Source organism: Neltuma alba, unplaced genomic scaffold (genome assembly GCF_004799145.2).
Source record: "Neltuma alba isolate B1F8T4 unplaced genomic scaffold, ASM479914v2 tig00010746_pilon, whole genome shotgun sequence".
Classification (NCBI taxonomy): domain Eukaryota; kingdom Viridiplantae; phylum Streptophyta; class Magnoliopsida; order Fabales; family Fabaceae; genus Neltuma; species Neltuma alba.
This window is the reverse complement of record NW_021635573.1, coordinates 559923-581097: the sequence shown is the minus strand read 5'-3', so window position 1 is coordinate 581097 and position 21175 is coordinate 559923. Positions and strand designations below refer to the sequence as shown.

At 33.6% G+C, this 21175-nt stretch overlaps 2 protein-coding genes across 5 annotated transcripts; one reads left to right on the top strand and one right to left on the bottom strand.

Annotated features, from left to right (window-relative positions):
• Window positions 1–9502: 9502 nt before the first annotated feature.
• Window positions 9503–13914, top strand: LOC114758769 (U3 small nucleolar ribonucleoprotein protein IMP4). Its single transcript, XM_028947861.1, has 9 exons — window positions 9503–9733; window positions 9828–9911; window positions 10424–10533; window positions 10664–10714; window positions 11639–11782; window positions 11855–11944; window positions 12408–12514; window positions 12997–13081; window positions 13804–13914. The coding sequence occupies exons 1-9, from the start codon at window positions 9622–9624 to the stop codon at window positions 13900–13902; spliced, it is 882 nt and encodes a 293-aa protein (XP_028803694.1). The 5' UTR covers window positions 9503–9621; the 3' UTR covers window positions 13903–13914.
• A 2805-nt stretch (window positions 13915–16719) lies between these two features.
• Window positions 16720–20491, bottom strand: LOC114758773 (alpha-1,3-arabinosyltransferase XAT3). Of its 4 annotated transcripts, none has more exons than XM_028947872.1 (3): window positions 20362–20491; window positions 20089–20255; window positions 16720–18049 (listed from the first exon to the last, which is right to left on the bottom strand). In XM_028947872.1, exons 2-3 carry the CDS (start codon window positions 20252–20254, stop codon window positions 16770–16772), a joined length of 1446 nt encoding a protein of 481 aa, XP_028803705.1. In that variant the 5' UTR covers window position 20255; window positions 20362–20491; the 3' UTR covers window positions 16720–16769. The 4 variants fall into 4 exon arrangements, with proteins under 4 accessions (XP_028803705.1, XP_028803702.1, XP_028803704.1 ...); XM_028947869.1 differs by having other exon boundaries at window positions 16720–18058; window positions 20089–20264; window positions 20362–20483; XM_028947871.1 differs by having other exon boundaries at window positions 20089–20264; window positions 20362–20483.
• Window positions 20492–21175: the final 684 nt, after the last annotated feature.

The window sequence follows — 21175 nt, the reverse complement described above, 5'->3', positions numbered from 1 at the left end:
AGGAGTATGTTATTAGCACGGTATTATACCAATTAAGTCCATAGCATCTTGTTGATATACTCTTAATTTTTGTTCGTTGTGTGAGGACACGTCAATCCAAATTATGTGCTGAGGTATTTTCATTTTGCATGGCTAGACGGAATGATGACCTTGTAAATTCAAAGATGGCATATACCTTATTAATTAGTTGATAACCGAATATTCTTATTCATATCCTATTCAGGCATAAATTTTTCTTATCTTTATTTCTTACATCTCTTGTATAAATTTTATTTTTATCTCTATTTCTTACTTCTCTTGTATAAATTTCAAATGGTAATTGCACATTTAATTCATTTCACCAATTTTGGAATAGAGATTAACAAGTCATGATTTTTATTTAAATGCTTGTAAAAATGGGAAAAAGTAAGGTATTGAGGAGATGCTTAATTCCCAAACTTCAAAGAGTAATGACACATTTTCAGTCCATTTTATCAATTTCTGAATAGAAATTAACAAGTCCGGATTTTAATCAAAGTACTAGGAAAAATGGAGATCAACAATGTTTATTGCAGACGCCTAATTCCTAAAGTTAAGACACTACTAACAAGTTTTGATTTCATCTTACCAAATTTGAAGTAGAAATTTACACAACAACATTTACATGAACATTACTTTGATTTAAGTTATTAATAGCTAAAAAAAATGTATTCAATACCTACACAAAAATTATAAATGACTTATAGTCAAAGCAAAATAGTTAACTTTTTTTTTTTGCATTGCTTTAATTATAAATCATTAATGGCTCAATGATCATTCTTGATTTTGGAATTTTCTACCTATATAGGGATTTGTTAAATTCATGTTCTTTTTCTAGCATTGAACAATTTCCAGTTTTTTGTTTCTGTCTTTTCCCCTTTAATTTATCCTAAACCCCAAACTACTTAATATACATTATCATAATGTTAGTTATTCCTCTAGTTCTATTTATAAGGTACTTCCACATGTTTCATATAGATCAAGAAAAATTTTAAATTTTATTAACTCTCATTTAAAATTTAATAACTTTTTAACTTTATCCATATTTAATATACATCATACCTCATATAAATAAAGTCAACATAATATATGAGAGGTAAAATTGTACATCTATACAAAAATTTCTCTCAGTGCCTTATAAATATGACTAAAAAAAGTCTTCTCTCCCTATCCTATAAATAGGACTAAAAGAGTAAATCCTAAAACTAAAAAGTTCATGATGTTATAGCATATGTTTTTTTGTAGGCCCCACTTGGTGTCATGTTCATGTTAAAATGGTCCATCTTGAAAACTATTTTTGGGACCAAATTGCTCTCCATCTTTGCTCTAATTCCTAACCTCCATTCCTTGAACCACCTTCTGCTCATCCGCAATTACTCCATCTTCCACACATTGATTCCCTATTAAGCTTATGCATCTCTAAATTTATTAAAGCTAGAAATCTCACTATGATTATGAGTTTTCATTTCTTCCATGGATTCCCACCAAATTAATTTAAAAAATACTTCCATTAGATAGAGAAATAACTCAGTCAGGCAAATCAAGCGTCAAACTGAGGATTTCAACTTAAAAAAAGAACAAAACTTCTTTCAATAATTAATTTATTAATCATAGAATTCTGGTTATACAAATTCAAAGCTACACACATTAGGTGATGCAGCTTGTAAGCATCTTCAAAATACATTAGGATTTCACTCTCTCTACATTATAGTGTTATGTGTTCATTTGTAAATCCTTCCTGAATAAACCTGCACCGTAATCCAAAAATTAATTGTGTAAAGTGCATGAAATTTGTCAAGAGCCCAGGTGCAACATATTTTTAGCAAGTGCAACTTCTTTTCGGTTCTATATAGAACAGAAGATTTTCGCACATAGCTAAAAACATGTCGGGCACGGTTGAATAAAAGTTGTATTTGCTAAAGATGAGTCGCACCCAATTAAAAATTTGGCTTCTTGGATCCCTTTATACAATTAATTTTCTTATAATGGACTTTTGACCAGTTTTCACTACAAAATCTGGACTTTCAGCAGCGACCACTTTCAGTGGCGACAAAGGGAGTCGCCGCTGAAAATATGACTTTCAGCGGCGACAATAGTTGTCGCCGCCAAAAGTCAGAGTTATGGCGGCGACTTATTATTGTCGCCGCCGAAAGTGTGCACTACGGCGGCGACAATTTTTAAGTCGCCGCTGAATGTGGTTTTAGCGGCGACTAACTGTCGCCGCTGAATCTTCTTTCAGCGGCGACGGTTTTCTGTCGCCACTGAATGTCACTTTCAGTGGCGACCTTTTGTCGCCGCTGAATCCTCTTTCAGCGGCGACGCTTCCTGTCGCCGCTGAATATAGCTTTCAGCGGCGACATTTTGTCGCCGCTGAATCTTCTTTCAGCGGCGACTCTTTGTGTCGCCGCTGAGCTCACTTTCAGCGGCGACAAATGTCGCCGCTGAAAGTTTTTTACATTTTTTAATCTTTTTTTTTTGTAAAATTTTATATTATAATCTTTTATTTGCGTAATTAAATAACTTTGATAATTAATGTTTTTTATATGTATTTTTGTGTTAGAGAGAGACTAAAAGAAGATAATATGGTGTTTGAGTGAGAAAGGAAGAGGAAGAAAGTTTGGAGTGTGTGTTTAACACACATATCCCATATTCAAATGTTTGAGAGATGGAATAGAAAACATTATGCATGAGAGAGAAATGAGATCGAGGCATACGTGAAAAAGTATGCAAGTTTGATGGGATAAGTAATGAAATATAGAGTGTGTGTGTGTGAGAGGGTGAAGGTGAGAGGTAGATGTAAGTATTATTGGAAGAGAGATAGTCTATATGTGAGAGAGAGAAGGATATTATAATTGAAAGAGATAACATAATTAAATATATGTGAGAGATTATTATAATTAAATTAGTGTGACCATACTTAATTGACATAATAATATTTGATGATGAACATATGTATGGAGGATTGAGAAATAAAATCATTAAAGGAGATAATATAATTAATTAAAAATGTGTGAGAGATATAGATAATAAAATCATGTATATAGTTAATTAAATATTATTACTATTTATATTTTTTAATTTAAAATGTGATTAATTAAATTTTGTAAAACATATACAGTTGCATATTATATATATTTTCTATTGCTCATTGGTTTCAATTAAATTCATTAGCCTGGCTGCTCTTGTTCGTGGTTTCAATTAAATTCATTAGCCTGGCTGGCCACGCTTGTTCGTTTCAGTGTAGAGGTCCTGTGTTCGAATCTGAAAATGCCCAATTTTTACACATTAATTTTTGACTCAAAAAGGTTAAAAAAACCATTTAATGTTACCTGGCTGGTTCGAACAGGGAACCTGGTAATTATAATAGCTAACACTCCCCTGCCACTGAAGCCACGCGTGTTATTTGGCAAGGCTGGCGCATTGTTTTTGATATCTAAAGTTTCTTATTTTGAAACCCAAAACAATTTAACCCACCCTAATTCTTTTACTTTTCCCTCGCTCTCACCAGACCAGCGCCGCGCACGAGTTCATCCCCAAATCCCCTCTCCCTCCAAACGTAGCGCTAGCGGCAGCATCTCACATTTTCATTTCTCACCGATTAGCGAAGACGGCGAAGAGGGACCTCAGACCTGCTTCTCCCCCATCCCCTTTCGTGATTTGCGCAGCGCCGGCGACCCCATTCCGTAGCAGTTGCAACCAAGCTTGCCTCCTAGTCCTTCAATTTGTGCTTGCTGCTGCAGCTCACTATTTGCTCGCCAGTTGCCGGATCGCCGCTACTCTCCAGCTCCGTCACCGTTAGTACAGATCCAGGTAAGTTCGAGCCTCTGAATCTGAAGGTAATAATCTTAAAAAACAAATAGAATGAAACGGAGAGAGTAATTATAGAGGGGAGAGCGTATCCGATTTCATAAAGTTCATATATTTTTCGTGGAATGGGATCCTCATTTTTTCATCGTAAAGAAATTTTGTAAATTTTAAGCAGAAGAATAAATATTGAGTTTATATAATACTACTCCATTCAGAAATATGTGCGTTTGTGTGTAAGCATAGGTCCTGGGCAAGCATAAATCAAGTGATAAGCAGAAATATGTGCGTAGAGAGAAAGAAACAAGACATCGGATGTGATGCCTGGGCAATGATTTTGACGGGTAGAGATAAACAAAGGGCAGAGCAGAGAGCTCAAGGGAACACGATGCTTGAGATTGCCAGTTTGAACCAAAGATATTATAGATGCATAAAATTGGGGTTAATAAATATGGCTGAACTAACATGAGCATCTTTTGCGTCTCGTTAAAGTAGATTTACTTCTGTCTTTTTCTCTGGAGAATTATAATGAACGACCAACGAAATGCAAATTTACAACTAAAAATATATTTAAAACTACTTAGGCATCATTCTCCCTTTTCACTCTTATATTAATTACAGTTTGACTGAACCAATCAGTAACTATTATAATATCATTAATTAGAGGTTTCGTAACTTGTTCAGCTTCCTAAAGTCTCAATGTTTAATTATTGTCTCTGGTAGCAAACAAATTGCAATGCTAATCACAGTCATAACCACCAGGTTTCTGACTTTCATGCCAAAACATGCTCTGCCGAGTTGGTTGTGTTTTTGTAAATGTAGCCAACAATCAGGGATGGAAACTCAATATATATGTAGTATATTATAGGATTCGCCTCTTCTACAATGCATCTACATATTGCCGTACAGTAAATGTGATAATTGAGCATTCGCATCTTTACTGACCTGCCGTTTACACATTAGATATCCATTATTCTTATTTACTCTTGGCTTTTCTTCATATATAAGACAGAAAAACTAGAAAAGCTAACTGTGATCTCTATGAGTAGCAAGATTTTTCATGAGTCAATTGACCAACGAAAAACAAAGCTACCAGAAATACTCTGTATCTAAAGAGATGGATAGATGGATAATGGTGGGGCAATTAGAGATACCCTATATCTGAAAGGATCAACCCACCATGATTTCCCATGTTCAAGTCACAGTCCTCTCATCCTTCACTTCTCGCGTCACTGTTCACTCCAGCCTGATTGCGGCTTGGGACTTTTTAAGTTATATCAAATAGCTTTCACGTACTTTTAATTTTATTTATTTATTTAGAATATAGCAAGTTGAACATCAGACAATGAAACTAGTTATAATAGGTTCTAAATGTATAATCCTCATGCCTTTTATTTTTGCTTTTTTCCCTCGATTTCAGGACAATATGGATATGCATCTCTGTATGGGAAGTTACCAGAGTTTAACTTGAAAAAGAGCAGCTTTCCATTGATTTCGTCTGCTGCTCCATCTGAGAAGCCTTGGGAGGCCATATTTCCCTATTCGACACACTCTCTGCCACAGCTCGACAAGTTGTGCTCGGAGTTTTTGGAGTCCGTGACGGAGAAAAGGACAGCAACTGCAGAATAAATTAACCCGAGGAACTAGGTCTCAGTGGTAAGATATCTGTCATTTTTGTGTGGTACCACCTTCTCCTCTGCCTGTAGAGCCTCAAAGGACAAGGCTTGAAGTTTCGTGGAGCAATATGGTTCATATGACGCACTTGTGGTCCATAATTAGTTGCTGTGTGCAATTTTCATATGGCGCACTTGTGGTTCATATGGCGCACTTGTGCAATTGACAGTAATGAATGCTATATACCCTTTAAGATGTTTTGAAGTCAATGGAGTTTATCTTATCGGCTACGAAAAGAGAAAGAAATGGAAATTATGACCAGTTTAGGGGGGATGTGATGATATTACCCAACTAATTTTCTGTTTTGGTGCATTTCTTTTTGTCGCTGCACCCTTTAATTATTCCCTAGAACCCTTCCTCACGCATACGTATAAGACGCATTGACCTCAAGTGGCGACATGTAAAATGCCACTGTTTAGATTCTTTAGTGTTGTGATTAATAGTATTAGTTATAGGTATATATATTAGGTGTCTTGGGACCTTTGGTTTCCTTCCCATTATAATGTCTGGTCCTTATTATTGTAGGCATATACGGTGGTGCAAGCAAAAAGGATTACTAGCTAGGGCGAGTAGTAAAGCTCTTGTCACTTGTAAGTTAACAGTTTATCATCTTCACCTTGCGTTTGCGTTGACTCTGTGATACTTTGTTAGTTTGGCTTATATACTGCGTTGAAATGAATCAGCTTTTTAGAAGTAAGATACATATATATATCATATATAATTTTCTTTTCTTGGTCAACTCAACCTTATTCATTTCTATTTATTTCTTGCACTTTAATATTTATTGTTTTTCCTTTTCTTACATTAATCTTCAACTTTTGTGAAATAGAAATGGATAAAAGTTGGTTAGATATTAAAGACAGAGGCAACCTAAGATATATTAAAGGAGTAGATGGTTTTCTCGAATGGGCTTTTACTCAGAATGGAGTGACAAGCAAAATACGATGTCCTTGTAAAAAATGCAAAAGGAGTAGATGATTTGATTTGATTTTATCTTATTTCAGTTTCCTTTATTTTATTTTATTTGTTTTCTTGTTTATTATTACCTCTAATTCTTAATATAAAAACTCGTTTGATTTTTATTTTGGTCTTAAATATAAGATCCCAATCTACCATGTGACGTAACCAAAATAAGATAAATATCTCTCAAATAAAAGATCAACCAATGATTAGTCTCTATGCACATATTTTTGCTTTTGTTTGTTTTTGTTAAATTTGTTATTTGAATTTATTTGCATGTGTTTATACTTAATGAGTATGACAGGGAGACACTTTTGTCATTAATTGTATTATTCACAAGCTTGAAACGAGATATGGTTGGACCTATAAAGGTTGCTCTAAATATGGGATGTCACACCTTCTTTTTAGACCATATAACCCTTCAAATAAAACCATTTGGAACCACTTCTTATGGCCTCAAGATAGAAAAATTCAAAATTTAAAATTCATCTCATGTAACCCTAAACAAAGGCCAAAATTTGAAAAATCATAACTAATTTTAGAAAAATCAAAATGAAGTGGTTTCAAGTTTTACTTAAAACTCTTAACATGATCTTTAGAGAAAGAATGTTCTTTGGTACCAACACTTTATCAATCATTCCCAGAATCAATGCAAAGTACCACTTGTTTTACTTAAAGCTGTTCATATGATAAATTTTTAATTTTCTAGAATTTATGCCTAACTTTGGATAGGCATAACTTTTGTACAAAACTCTAGTTTTGATGAAATAACACTTATTTTAAAGATAAAAAATATGATCTAATCTGCCAAGTTTCAACTCAAAATTCAATCATCTTACTAGAATCACATTGGCATGAGTTTGAGACATTTCTAGGGTTATTTTATCCCTTTTTCATCCTTTTTCTTTATGTTCAAGCATCACATTTCCAAAGTTATATTTATTCCATTCACATACCATATGTTCAAGCATCACATTTCCAGTCCAAAGTTATATTTATCAATACTTCCATCCAATTAACTCAGACACCTTGATTAACCTCAACAATAATCATCTAATTAATCCTTAAGTCTCAGACTTAGAATTTTCAACTTCCAACATACCCCCAACATTGAAAAACCATTAATATCAACAATCTAAACCAATTAAAACTCTTATCTATCCTCAATAAATCAAACCCAATCAACAAAATATCACTTTCATCACCACATTATTAAAACTCAACAAATCTCACTCCCAATATCAAACCCTAACCTTGAAGTTCTATATAAATTAAAATCCAACAAAACTAAACCAATTAAATCTCTTATTTAACCCAAATAACTCAAACGAACCTAAAAGATTTGGTCAAAAACTCAAAAATTTCAAAATTCTCAAGAACTCTAAAAACCCCAACTTTCAAAATCTAAGAAAAACTAAGGAAAGAAGGTAGAAAACAAGTTAGAATAACTTACTTGAAGGTTTGGAAGCTCAAAAACATTCCTTAAGGTTGAAAACCACAAACCCTCATAGAGCTCTTTCGCTCCTCCTCCCTTCTCCTTCTGTTTTTCACATTTTTTATGCTTGGTTTTATTAGCATTTTTGCGAGCCTCGGCCAAAAACACAGAAGCCCAATAATTTGAATTCCAGGCACGTTTGCCCACGGCAAATATAACCCTTCACCATGGCAAACTTCACAAAAGCGATCAAGTCTCCCCTCTATGATATTTGCCGTGAACATTGCCACAGCAAAGAACACAGAGAGCATATCCCTTCCCCTTTTTATGCCATGTGTCGTGGCGATCTTCTCCTTCTACCAAGGCAGAAAACACGGAGCCACAAAACGGTCTCACAATCTCTAGCTTACCCATTTTTTCTTATACACTTCAAACAACTATTAACACCTCAAAATCATATTACAATCAAACTTAATTACTCATAAATTCTTAATTAAAAAACCGGATGTTACACTCATCTTCACACAGTAGACGTATTTCACTCATTTCCCTCTAGCACCCACTTCCAGAATATGAAAGTGACGACATTTGCCTATCGGTTTGATGACCTTTACCATTACTTTCGAACACGAAGCTGACAACCTCCACCCAATCTTCACCTCCAAGTAAAGGAACGATGGTGGCCCATTTCTCTTTCTGCAACAATGAGCAAATCTCAGTGGCAAAGTGGCCCATTTCTCTTTCTGCAACAATGAGCAAATCTCAGTGGCAAAGTGGCCCATTTCTCTTTCTGCAACAATGAGCAAATCTCAGTGGCAAAGTGGCCCATTTCTCTTTCTGCAACAATGAGCAAATCTCAGTGGCGAAGTTTGTTGAGAACAAAGCTCCATCTCCAATAATGACGGAATGGTCATGAAAATGGGATTAGTTTTTTTTCCCCTAATTTTTCTTAACATCTGGATTAGATCCAGATAAATTGCCATTTATTTGCTATTGGAGTTGTTCTTTTCAATTCAATTCTTGTATTGTGACTGCCTTGGTGCTAGATTGAGTTTGCAGACGAGAAATTTTTTTCTAATGGTTTATCACGGTGAATGAGTTTAGGCGGAAAGGAGGCTTTTTCTTCCCTTTTATTTGAAGGGGTGTTTAGTAAACTCATATTTTATTTACATATATAAATTAAAAATAATCTAGGCATACCTAACACATTTTAAACCCGACTTCTACTTCCAATTCTATTTCCACTTCCACTTTTAATTCCTCTTTCATTTCCATAAAAACTCTTCAATCATACCAATAATCATTTTTAACGTTATTAAGTTATATCCGCTAATAGAAGGACTTTGACCAAATTTTACCAAATTTGACCAAAATTATAAGACGTAGAACATGGTTTTTCTATTTTAGATTTTTATTTATTTGTCAATTTAGATAATAATTATTTAAAGCAAGTTTTTATATTTTTTAATCTCAAATATGATTTTTTAAGAATAATCATTAAAACCTAAAAAACATAAATTTGTTTTTAATTTTTTTCCCCGTTCTTTTAGTCTCTTCCTGCTGCCAATTCCCTTCGTCCAAAGCCGAGACCCTTCCGTTGGCAACCAAGAAAGGTCCAAAACCCTTCCGTTGGCGGCGACCCCTTTCCCAATTGAAGAGTCGTTGTCTCCCCCATCTCCTCGTTCTTTCTCAGTCCCTCTTCTCTCACAGGTTCTGTTGAGCTTGGAACAATGCTGCGCAGAAATATCCGCTTGAGGAGAGAGTATCTATATAGAAAGAGTTTGGAAGGAAAAGAGCGTTTGCTTTATGAGAAGAAGCGCAAGATAAGAGAAGCTCTTCAAGGTTAGTACTGCTTTTGACCTTTCTTCTTCGAAAATATGTTTGTGTTTGGTTGTTTCAAATTGTGAACCTTTGGATTTTGCTTTCCGTTTTGCAGAAGGGAAACCAATCCCCACTGAGCTTAGAAACGAGGAGGCGGCCCTTCGCCGAGAGATTGACCTCGAGGACGAAAATACAGCTGGTATGCTTCCTTCAATTCTATATTTATCCGCTCCACATCACAAATCTAAGCCCATATGTTTAGCTCTTTTCATTTGGTTAACTTCAGCTGATTTTTTTTTTTTTTCCGGAACTATGTTCTTCATTTCAATAATCTGAACTTTCATGTATACTACTCTGAATCCTTTCTTATGTTACATAATGAAGTAATTACAACCGGTCTCGGTATAATGGGAACTAATGCAAAATGTTCCTATGAGGTAATCAAAATGGGTCTCAATGGGGAACTAACAGCAAAATGTTCATTTGGCTTCAACCCAATTATTGAAAGTTTGAATTGGTTAACGAGGACATTTAATTTGTCATAAGAATTATTTGCACAGCCTTTTAATGTCTAAAGGATGAGTTCTTGTTATAATGCTCTTTACTGCAGTTTGTTTTGTTGCCCTAAGTTGTATATTTTAATGTGGCGTTTGACATGACTTATAAATTGCTGATATTTTTCTTCTTTGTGGTCTATACTCTATAACTCAGTTCCAAGAACTCACATTGATGATGAGTACGCAAGGGCTACGGAAAAAGATCCAAAAATTTTGCTAACCACATCTAGGAATCCAAGTGCTCCTCTTACACAGTTTGTAAAGGTTGCATACTTTGTTTGTGGTCATTTTTTCTTAATTATTCATTGAAAATTAATTTTATTTCAATTTTTTGTGGTTTCAGACAATTTCTGAGCTTCACCGTCACCCTTTTTTCTTTTTTTTGTTGTTGTAGGAATTGAGTATTGTCTTCCCAAATGCACAAAGAATGAATCGAGGTGGTCAGGTTGGTAACATTCCCTTCTTAACCACTATTCTACACTCAAGTGAAGGATGAAGAGTCTTTTATTTGGGCTTTCTTTAGTTAATGCCCTTATGATTCCTATTTTAGATATGGTGGGTCATTTGTAAAAATTTTATTATACTAACATGGTCCTAACGCTTCTTGTCATTGAAGTTCCTTATGACATCAATTCATGGTTTACTGTTAGGCACTGTAGGTAATGCATGACCTTATTGCATATTAGCAATTAACATTGCTTTTTTGCCCTCATTCTGTTGTCTCTAATAATGTACTTAATATCCTTTATACGTACCTAATGCAATTCCTCAGTCAAAGCTCTGATTCTAATGGTCATTTCTTGATACTTTCCTTGCTAATAATAAGTCCTAATCTTGTCCCTTACGTAATTATGATTATGCAACTATACCCCCTCTGCCAAGAGAGTACTAAGACAAAAGGTTATAACTTCTAAAGTTCTAAGAATTGCAGAGGAACTTAGGTATTAAAATCTGAAAGCTGCTTCTCACTAGTACTGTTCAATGGCATTCAAAGTAATGGAAGCAGGTGAAATCACAAGCTGTAGCTTAACGTACAATACTTCTGAACTTGAACCAGAGTAATACTTCTGAAGTTTAGTCCCTTTGCTTTGTATCCATATTCAATTAGCAGAGGCCCACTACCAACCCATTTGCTTCCTTGCGTTGCAGCCAATGTAACTTGGGCCATGTACTTTACCAAGAGCACAATCTTTTCAGTTTCAGGATCAATGTTAAGGCCTTTTGATAATACATCTTTCCTTCTGACTGTAAACCTGTGGACCATCTGTCCCACGGCCTCCTCCACTTGTCCAGCTGCAATGAATTCAACTAATGAGGAGTGGGTCTTGTTAAATGCAGCCACAGATAATACCTCTTCTCTTCTTTTCAGGTTATCTCTGAGATTATAGAGACATGCCGTGCACATGACTTCACAGATGTTGTCTTGGCCCATGAACATCGTGGTGTGCCAGATGGTTTAATTATTAGCCACCTACCATTTGGTCCAACTGCATATTTTGGACTACTCAATGTGGTAAGTGTTTGGTCTTTTGATATTTGTTATTTACTTTAGGAAGAAATATAGTAATTAATTGTTTTCCTATAGGTCACAAGGCACGACATTAAAGATAAGAAAGCTGTTGGCACCATACCTGAGGCCTATCCACATTTGATTCTTGATAACTTCTCAACTAAGGTATAGCATTTTCCGTGTGATACTATATTTCACATATCAATCTAGTTAAAATTTTAGTTGTCTGCGTCGTGGTCTGTTGGTTGCTTCTCTATCAGCTCCTAACACTGTTGCATCTTAATGCCTTCAGGTCCTACACCGTCATGTTTTGATATCTTACTGATTAAGAAAAAAGAAAAGGACCAAAAATCTTAAAAGTAAATGTCATGTTAAATTAACTGATGGAGGATGATGTTGTGTTAAAAATTGACTTGAACATTCTGAAAAGTTGTACGATATGTTATGTGGATGTTTTAATTCAATGCCATTTCATTAATTTCTGGTAATAATAAAAATACAGATCTATTTGCATCACCCTTTTGCTTTTCACATTTTTTGTATTGACTGAATGTGTAACAATTATTTTCTTCTGCCAACTTATGTGAAATTACTTATTATGTTTGGAATTGTAAATTGGCATCATCAGCTAGGGCAAAGGACAGCAAACATTCTGAAGCATCTTTTTCCAGTGCCAAAGCCAGATACGAAGCGCATTATTACTTTTTCCAATCAATCTGATTATATCTCTTTCAGGTTAGTTTAATATTGCTTGCTATGGATGATGTTTGGCTTTTGTTTTATCAATACAACTTCCAAATGCATCACCAATTTGCCATAATGATTACACTCTGTATAGCCCCTCCTTAGCGGAAGTTTTCACAGACCTCTTTATAAGGCAAAATGTACCCCCTGCGGTAAGCCTTCTGACTGTAGGGGATGCAGTTGGCTAAAAGTCTTGGAGGAAAGGAGATATAGATATGGCAGGAATTACCTTTATATTTAAGATTAGACGCATAATTATGAGAATGTTCTTCCACTATGTCTCAATGATCATTCCCATATCACATGAATTTTTGAGCGAAGTCATATTGGGGTTTTGCAGTATTTTGTTCATTCACTATTGCTTAACCTAACTATTGTGGACTGGCGTTTTTTTCCTCGTCCTGTGAAATTACCAGTGTCTTTAACACTTCATATGCACGTGTGTGTGTTTCATTAATGAGTGTCACATACAGGCATCATATATATGAAAAGCATGGGGGGCCTAAATCTGTTGACTTGAAGGAGATTGGACCTCGATTTGAGTTGCGGCTTTATCAGGTCTGACCTTCCTCTCTCTCTAGATTGTTCTGCAATTAAGATTATCCTCAAGAAATTAAATTCTCCAGCAGCCATTCAAGTAGATTTTTGTTTAAGTAACTTGGATGATTCTTCCCCACTTCAGCTCTAGCAGTTTTAATAATCATTTCATTTTGCTTATTGTATTTATACCACTAAGATATTATTTTATTGATTCTTGGGCATCAGCCTAATTAACTAAATAATAGGGTCATAGACTTGTCTGGTTGAAAATTCATCAGTTGAGAGTAGATTTCACTCATATAATGAGAAAAAACCATGAATTTTATACATTTTACCGTAATTGGTGCGCACACCATTAATCTTTAGCACCTTATTTCTGTTTATTGAAACCTGTGTATCCTTGCGCTTTCTATGTCATTAGCCTGCTCTACATAAGTTACATTACTTGGATTTCCTCATGTATGATCATTGCTGAAACTTGTACGAGAGATGGTAGAATTTTAGGGAGAATTACTATGCTGTCCCAAAAAAAAAAAAAAAAAAAAATCAAAGTCTCAAAGGCAAGTAAGAAGTTATCATGCCTTACATTTGAACTTGTCAATATACGCTGCTCTATTATCCTTAGGATTTTTTAGTAATTATATTTCGTTCCGTGGACTTTATATCAATCCCCCTAGATTTTATTGTATCGAGCTGTGCCTTGATTAGCAAGTTACTCATGTTCTTTCAAATTGTTGCAGATAAAGTTGGGAACAGTTGATCAGGATACAGCTCAAACAGAATGGGTCATTAGACCTTACATGAACACAACTAAAAAGCGAAAGTTTCTTGGCGATTGATAAATTTTTGGGTCATTAGACAGAATGGGTCATTAGACCTTACATGATAGCATATCCTTGTACTATTAACGAAATGTTTTATGATTTAAAAGTTAAGTGTTCTAGGCATATTAGTAACTTGCATTTGATAGTGATACGGTATTTTTTGCCTTTTTAGTGATGAAATTGTTCCTTTAGTTCTTTAATTTTATATAAAATTTTATTTTGGTCTTTAAATTTTATTAAATGTTTTTTTTTTGGTCCTCTAGCCATAACATTCATTAATTTCATTGACAAAAAGAATGTTAACGTTAAGATTTTAATTGTTAATAGAATATTTACAAATACTCACATGTTAAGTTTACTTTTTAAAAATAATAACGTAAGTTAAAAAAATAATGTTTTGACAATAATGATATTAGTATTAAAGAATTAAAAATTATTTTAAAAACGTGAAATTTTATATAAAGTTATAGTATGAAAAATATAGTTTCACATATTCACTAAAGAATATGCCCTTTGAAGTGCCAATTAAAAAAAAAAAAAATCCTTGAAGCGGCCATTTTTAAAATAAGAATTTTGGTACCTAAATTTTAGGTAGGTTTTTGGGCTCAATACAAACTAGAGACAGGGTGCTCAATCCACTTATTTTTAATTTATATCATGTTGAGTGGGGTAGATCTAACTCTAGATTTAGAATGTCTTTCCAAATGCCGCAAAGAGAAATCAAATCTCTTTACTTCTTATCTTTGTTTAAGTGCTTGTTTGGATCAGCGATTGAGGCTCTAAAAGCTACTTATTTTTCTGATAAGCCCGTTTGGAAAGTTGGAGGGTGTTTGGCAGAGCTTATAAGTCATCTGACTTGGGCCCAAAAAGCTGAATTGAAACGGACTTTTACATAAACTGATATTTGTAGCTTATGAGAGTCAAATCGGGCTTACCGCTGGAACTGTATATGTAGGTGGGGTCCACCTTCCAATTCTGACCTTTCCTCTTCGTTTATTCCCCTCTGTTAGCCCGTTGCTATTTGAGTACAATTGGCGTAGCTGTTGTTTTTTTTTCCTTCTTTTTTTTAATTTGATTTTGTTTAATTAATTAAAAATTTAAAATTAAGCAGTAAATTGTTTAAATATAATAATCTAAAGAGTTCAGGTTGTGATAAATAGTAGTAAGAATTTACTCTTCTTCTACGTGAATAAAAATTTTTCAATTTTTTATATTTTATTTATTGAAAATTAATATACTTTAAATTATGAAAAATATATGATATTCGTATTAATAATACGTAAAATTCTTATAAGCTCATTTATAAATTTTATTTAACAACAGTGTATTTTAAAAAAATTGTCTTTTTGAGGTATCTCACGTATAAAAGTTGTCTCAAGTTAAAAAAAAATTATATAAAATTTCTCTTGGTAAAAAAAAATTGTATTTTAAAAAAAATATTACTTGGTTGATGCGAAATATTCAACACCAAATGGATATCTAGATCCAATAACAAATTAATTTTAATTCATTATATTATGTAAAATCATTTTTTAATCATGTTTCATTACTTATTAAAACTCATACCCATTTTGGTAATTTTACAAACAAACTTACTTTTACTCAATCATAATCCAAACAACCTTTTACCAATCTTACTTTTACAAACTAGCTTTTCTGAATTCCAATCCAAACACAATTCAGCTTATCCAATTTAGCTTTTACCCAACTTCACTTTTCCATAAGCCAAATAGACAATAAACTGCCTTTCTAATCGCTAATCCAAACGGACCCTAAGTAAAGTTGTCCAGTTCGCCGCTTTTGAGATTAGTAGTAAGAACCACACTTTCTCACTAAAGGAGGGGATTTGAAACCATGGTTTGCCCTCAAACCATGGTTTCATATTTTCATAGACTGTTTGGCTGACATTTTTTTCAAACCATGGTTTGGGTCTCAAAACCATGATTTGAGGTGCTTGCCAAACAGGCCCTAAATATACAGCAAGCCCAAACCTGAAGTAAGACCATTGTCCACCAGCACAACACTCTTGTTGCTAATTTTGTAGTTCTAAAAGTTATTTGGGAAAAAAAGCATTGTAAGCTGAAAGCCAATAACAATGTTATAGGGACTTTTTTGCTCTATTTGAAAATAAGCATTTATTATTATTTTTTAATTTAAATTTTTTGTATGAATTTAAAATAAGCATTTGTTATTTTTTTATTTAAAATAATTGCTGTTAATTTGTAAAAGGATTTTCCCCCTTCATTTGTTAGGTAAGTGGGTGGGTCTATAGATCTAGATAATGACAATGAAAAAAGAAGTTTGCATTGCATGTGGCACTCTAATCTTATTTATGATACATCTAATATTATGATTTTTTTTTAACATCCTAATGTTATTTGTAATGCATCTAACATTGCAATCTTAAACAAGATTAAGGTGCTATATATGATTTGATAATAATATTAGGACTTGATGAATGCACTGGAAAAATAATATCATGATCGTAAATCTACCATAAATAAGATGAGGCCGTTAGATGCTACTAGAAAATAATATCATAATGTTAGATGCTACTTTATCCTATTAAAAAAATACTTATAAAAAAAGCCTCCTCCCATTTGAAGCAAACCTCTCATATTCACACACACATCGAAAGACACACACACACACGCACACACATATATAGAGAGAGAGAGGCACACAACCTTATTTTCCTCGTTCACTAGTCGACTATCCTTTATTTAATGCGTAAGAAAACAAAAATAAAAAATAAAAAATAAAAATCACAAAAACAACAGTAATTTCTTTCTTTCTTTTCTTTTTGGTGTACACAAGAAGACATTTCTTTTTAAATAAGGATACACATTAATGCACATGAAATAATATTGTTTAATTTCCCCTCAATTTTGTCTTGTGGGTTCATTATCCATGAACTCTTTTGCCTTGTGATAGGCTTCCTTCAAATACTTCCTAAACCTCGCCAAATCCAATCTCACATTTTGCTCCTTCAAATAAATTTTCATTCCGCTTGACCAAGATTTTCCCTTCAAGAATCCAATAGGGTCCTTGATTATCATATCTTCCTTCCCATATCTTTCTAGGAGACTACTCTCTGCAGCCGTAATCCTATACTCTATATATTCCAATCCCTTTGCCCTAGCTGCATTCCCAAAACATGCCTCAGCCACCCACTCTGTTCCGAGTGGTACTACCTGGATGAACGTTGCTCCCGACCGGAGAAACAATAAATGGGTTAGGGCTGCACCGTGAATGCCAATCATTGCATGACTTGAATTAATGAGTGCAAAAGATTGGTGTAATGGAGTTGTAGGTGTTGGTTCAAACACAATGACATCAAAACCTACTTTTTCCAATTCTAATTTGACTTGTTTCATGTTTAACAACACACGTCCGCTTCCATATGGCCGGTTCATAAGCACAACACGTGGCCGTTGAGGTCTACTGGGGATAATAAGAGAATGATCATTATTATTTGTCCTAAAAGCTTCGCCTAAGAATTCGTGAAAATGATCTAATGATTTTGAGTTGGGCATTCGATCTTGATTTATGGCTAGAAATCCATGGGATATGAGGCCAAGAGTGGCTGAGGGAAAACAATGAAGGGAAGTATCATTTTCTAAGACAATAATCTGGTGCTTGCTAATTTTCTGCAACAAAGTTATGTATTTTCTAACCCACCAATCACGAGCTTTTGAGATAACAAGCACAACGTCTTGATTTTGATTGAAAATAGAATTGACGGTGATGAAAAGAGGGATGAATCCATCACTCATCTCATGAAAGAAGTTTCCAGTGTACCCTCCCGCACTAAATACTAAAGCCGGTGAGACATGGGTGACATGGCAAATCGGGATTGGTTGGCTTGAAGTTGTGATGGTGACTTCCTTGATTCGTGACATGGTGAAATTTTCCCACTTTCTAGGATAAGGGCGAATTTTCTCAACCGTTGAATGGGTGGCCAATGGATGGTTGATGAAGAAAGTGGAGATAGTGGGGTCCAACACAGTTGGGACATGAATGGAGCAAATGTCATAGAAATAACGAGAACGATCGCATGTGATTGCTTTGGCAATAGGAGGCGGCAACGGAGGTGGGTCCCGCAGCTCTTGCTTGATCACCGTCGGTCCCATTGGGATCCCTATTTTTGACGCTCCTGATTCTGCATTTACTTAATTTATGATTAATAATTAGGCCATATTAATGATAGTAAATTATGATTATTTAAAGAAAGAGATAAAATAAATAATAAATGTTCATGCAAAATTTAATTATGATTATTTAAAGAAAGAGATAAAATAAATAATAAATATTCATGCGAAATTTTTTATTAATTGTTTATTTCACCAGTGATGTGCTTAAGAAATTCAAAGTCGATATATACGAATATATATACCATGTAATTCTTTTTGAATTAATATAAGAATATAATAATGTCAAGTACATATATGGAATCATGATTATATTTTTTTAAAAAAAATGGAAAAGACAATAAAATGAATTAATTTCTCTTTCTAATCAAGCTCAGCTGCTCATATAAAAAATGTGTACAATTATTCATTTCAAAGTCAAATATATGATGGCTCTGAATCTTGAAGCTTCTGAATTCAGTTAAGCCATCCCCAGTTTTAGACCCAAAAAATCCTTGCCGTCTTTTTGGCCAAAACTTTGACTAATATGCACTAGTTACATAATGACACACACATCTATAAAATATACACAAGCATAAATTGAAAGGATAATACTTTCTCTAATTCTAATTATAAAACTTTATTTATAGACTATAAACAAAATCTTATAATTAAGACCAGAGATAGTATAATTCTAGGCAATACCCACAGGATGTGTGTGTGTATTTCACCTTCACCCATATTATGATCTAAATTATAATTTAAAAATTATTATACTATCTCCGGTTATGAATATAACAACTAGTTAAAAAATAAGTTTTTGTTTTAAATATAAGACTTACTTCGCATTTTTTATTTTATTTCCTAAACCAGTAATCACGTCAATTGGTTGTATACACTACTGATCAATTCAGACAACAGGGATAGTTTTCATATAGAGAGATTTTTTTTTAAAATCAACATATATTTTTTTATAAATAATTGACTGTGCTAAATTTCAAATTTATGAATCAATTATCTAGCTTCCAGCAAAAAAAATTAAAAAGAATTAATTATCTAACTCATATATTCAAAATCAAAAGATATATATACTCCTTCGATTCTAAATGTTGAAGCTAATTAATTAGCTAGGGATTTAGCTTTGATACTAATTATAAGACCTTAATCATTCTATCATATTTATGATTTTTTAAAATTATTTTGTCTAACTTATAAACTGATATATATATATATATGCAGGGATATATATTTTAAGGAGGTCGCATCATATTTATTAGAATTATAACTTATAAGTACTTTATTTAATTTTTTTAAACTATTGAAATTAATTAAATTAAATAGGTCTATATACACACAGACAACATACAATAACATGATTGAAGAGATTTCACATGTGCCATATTCGTTGCCTCTAAAGGTGGCAATGATGATGGGTCCCTACTGTACTAAGAGTTAATTTAATTTCAAAGTGTGAAGAAAAAAAAAGTATTTGCAATTGTAAAGCTGACACGTGTTACCAAATTTTGAAGACTGAGCTAAAGCATACTTTTGTGTTTGTGACGTTAAACGTGCATTTACGCAACATTTCACATCCTAATTTCTTTTGTCAAAATGAGAGCAGACAGGAAATAAATTAGGGTTAAGATATCAATCTCAAAAAGAGATTGGGATACAAATCTTCCTGTATTCCATTCGGGATATTAGATATCATAAAATTTTTTAACATAATATAAAAATACACATGAAATTTTTACAATTGTACAAAAATATCATGATCACTAAATGATCAATGTTAGCTGACGTAGTCATAACATTTTTGCATTATTATAAAAACTTGATGTATATTTTTATACTTAAAAAATATTTACGATACTAAATGTTTATCGTAAAATATATCATGAGTAGATTTACATCTTAACCCAATAAATTATGCTAACATGCTCAATATTGTAAAAGGAAAAAAAAAGGAAAATTAGATTAGTTCTTACCAAAAAAATATATGGAGGTTGGAAATGACAGTTCAAAGATATTGAAATTAATGACGATGTCGTGTGGTGTAGTGAATGCTTACCACGACTTGTATTGCCAGCTTGAGAATGATGTGCTTGACTCAGTCTGATAGGCCTCACCGTGGACGGCGGCGAGTAATTCATCTCCAACACTAAAACAAACACGAACGCCGCCGCAAGGCACCCGACTGCGATGCCGGCCGTTCCCGGATTCTTCTTCTTCACCATCCTAAAAGAACTTAAAAGAAATTCCGATCCTTATTCAAATTATTTACTATCGATATCGACCAAACAAAAGTGCATGATACGAAACCTATATGAAGTACGTAGTATACCTGATCAGATTGGAATGGAATAAGTTGAATGAATGGATAGATCAATCAATCTCTTTTGAAGGATTCTCAGAAAACTTTAGTTTTCTGAGACCATTTCTGGGTTGAAGAAACTTGAAACATATGTGAGAGAGAGAGAGAGAGAGAGAGAGAGAGAGAGAGAGAGAGTTGAGGTTGGAGGCAAAGGAAGGCGAGCCGTTCTTTTGTTTTTCTGTGCTTAATCTTCCATCTCAATATAATGCCTGCTCGTCAATTAATACGATTCTATTCATATACCATTACCAATTAATAATAAATGAAAAGGTAAGAGAAATTTTAACCCAACTTGAAACTAAGCCCTTAAATTTAAATTTTTTTTTATACCCACTTCCCATACCATCTCATAGTTAGGAAGTTAAGTCCTTTTTTTTTTAAAATAGTACTCCCTCCGTTCCTTATTATAAGAGACATTTGATGCTTATGGCATGTTCCTATATATAAGAGACACTTACAAGTTGTCTCTATTTTTTTGTGTTGATTTACTATTTTATCCATATTTATTATCTCCAACTCACACTTTCTCTCCCTTCCACTTCTCTTTCTTTGAATAATTTAATTGTTCTCTCTCATACTCTCTCTCCTTATTAATGAGGGCATTTTTGGAAAAAAATTATATTTTTTACACATTAATTGTTCTTAACTAATTTTAACTATTTTTTTGATCAACGTATTTCGGTTATTTGTCTCTTATAATAAGGAACGGAGGGAGTAATTTACTACTATATTTAGAGCTGAGAAAATGGATTGGCCCGACTCATTTGAAGACTGGATTCGTGAT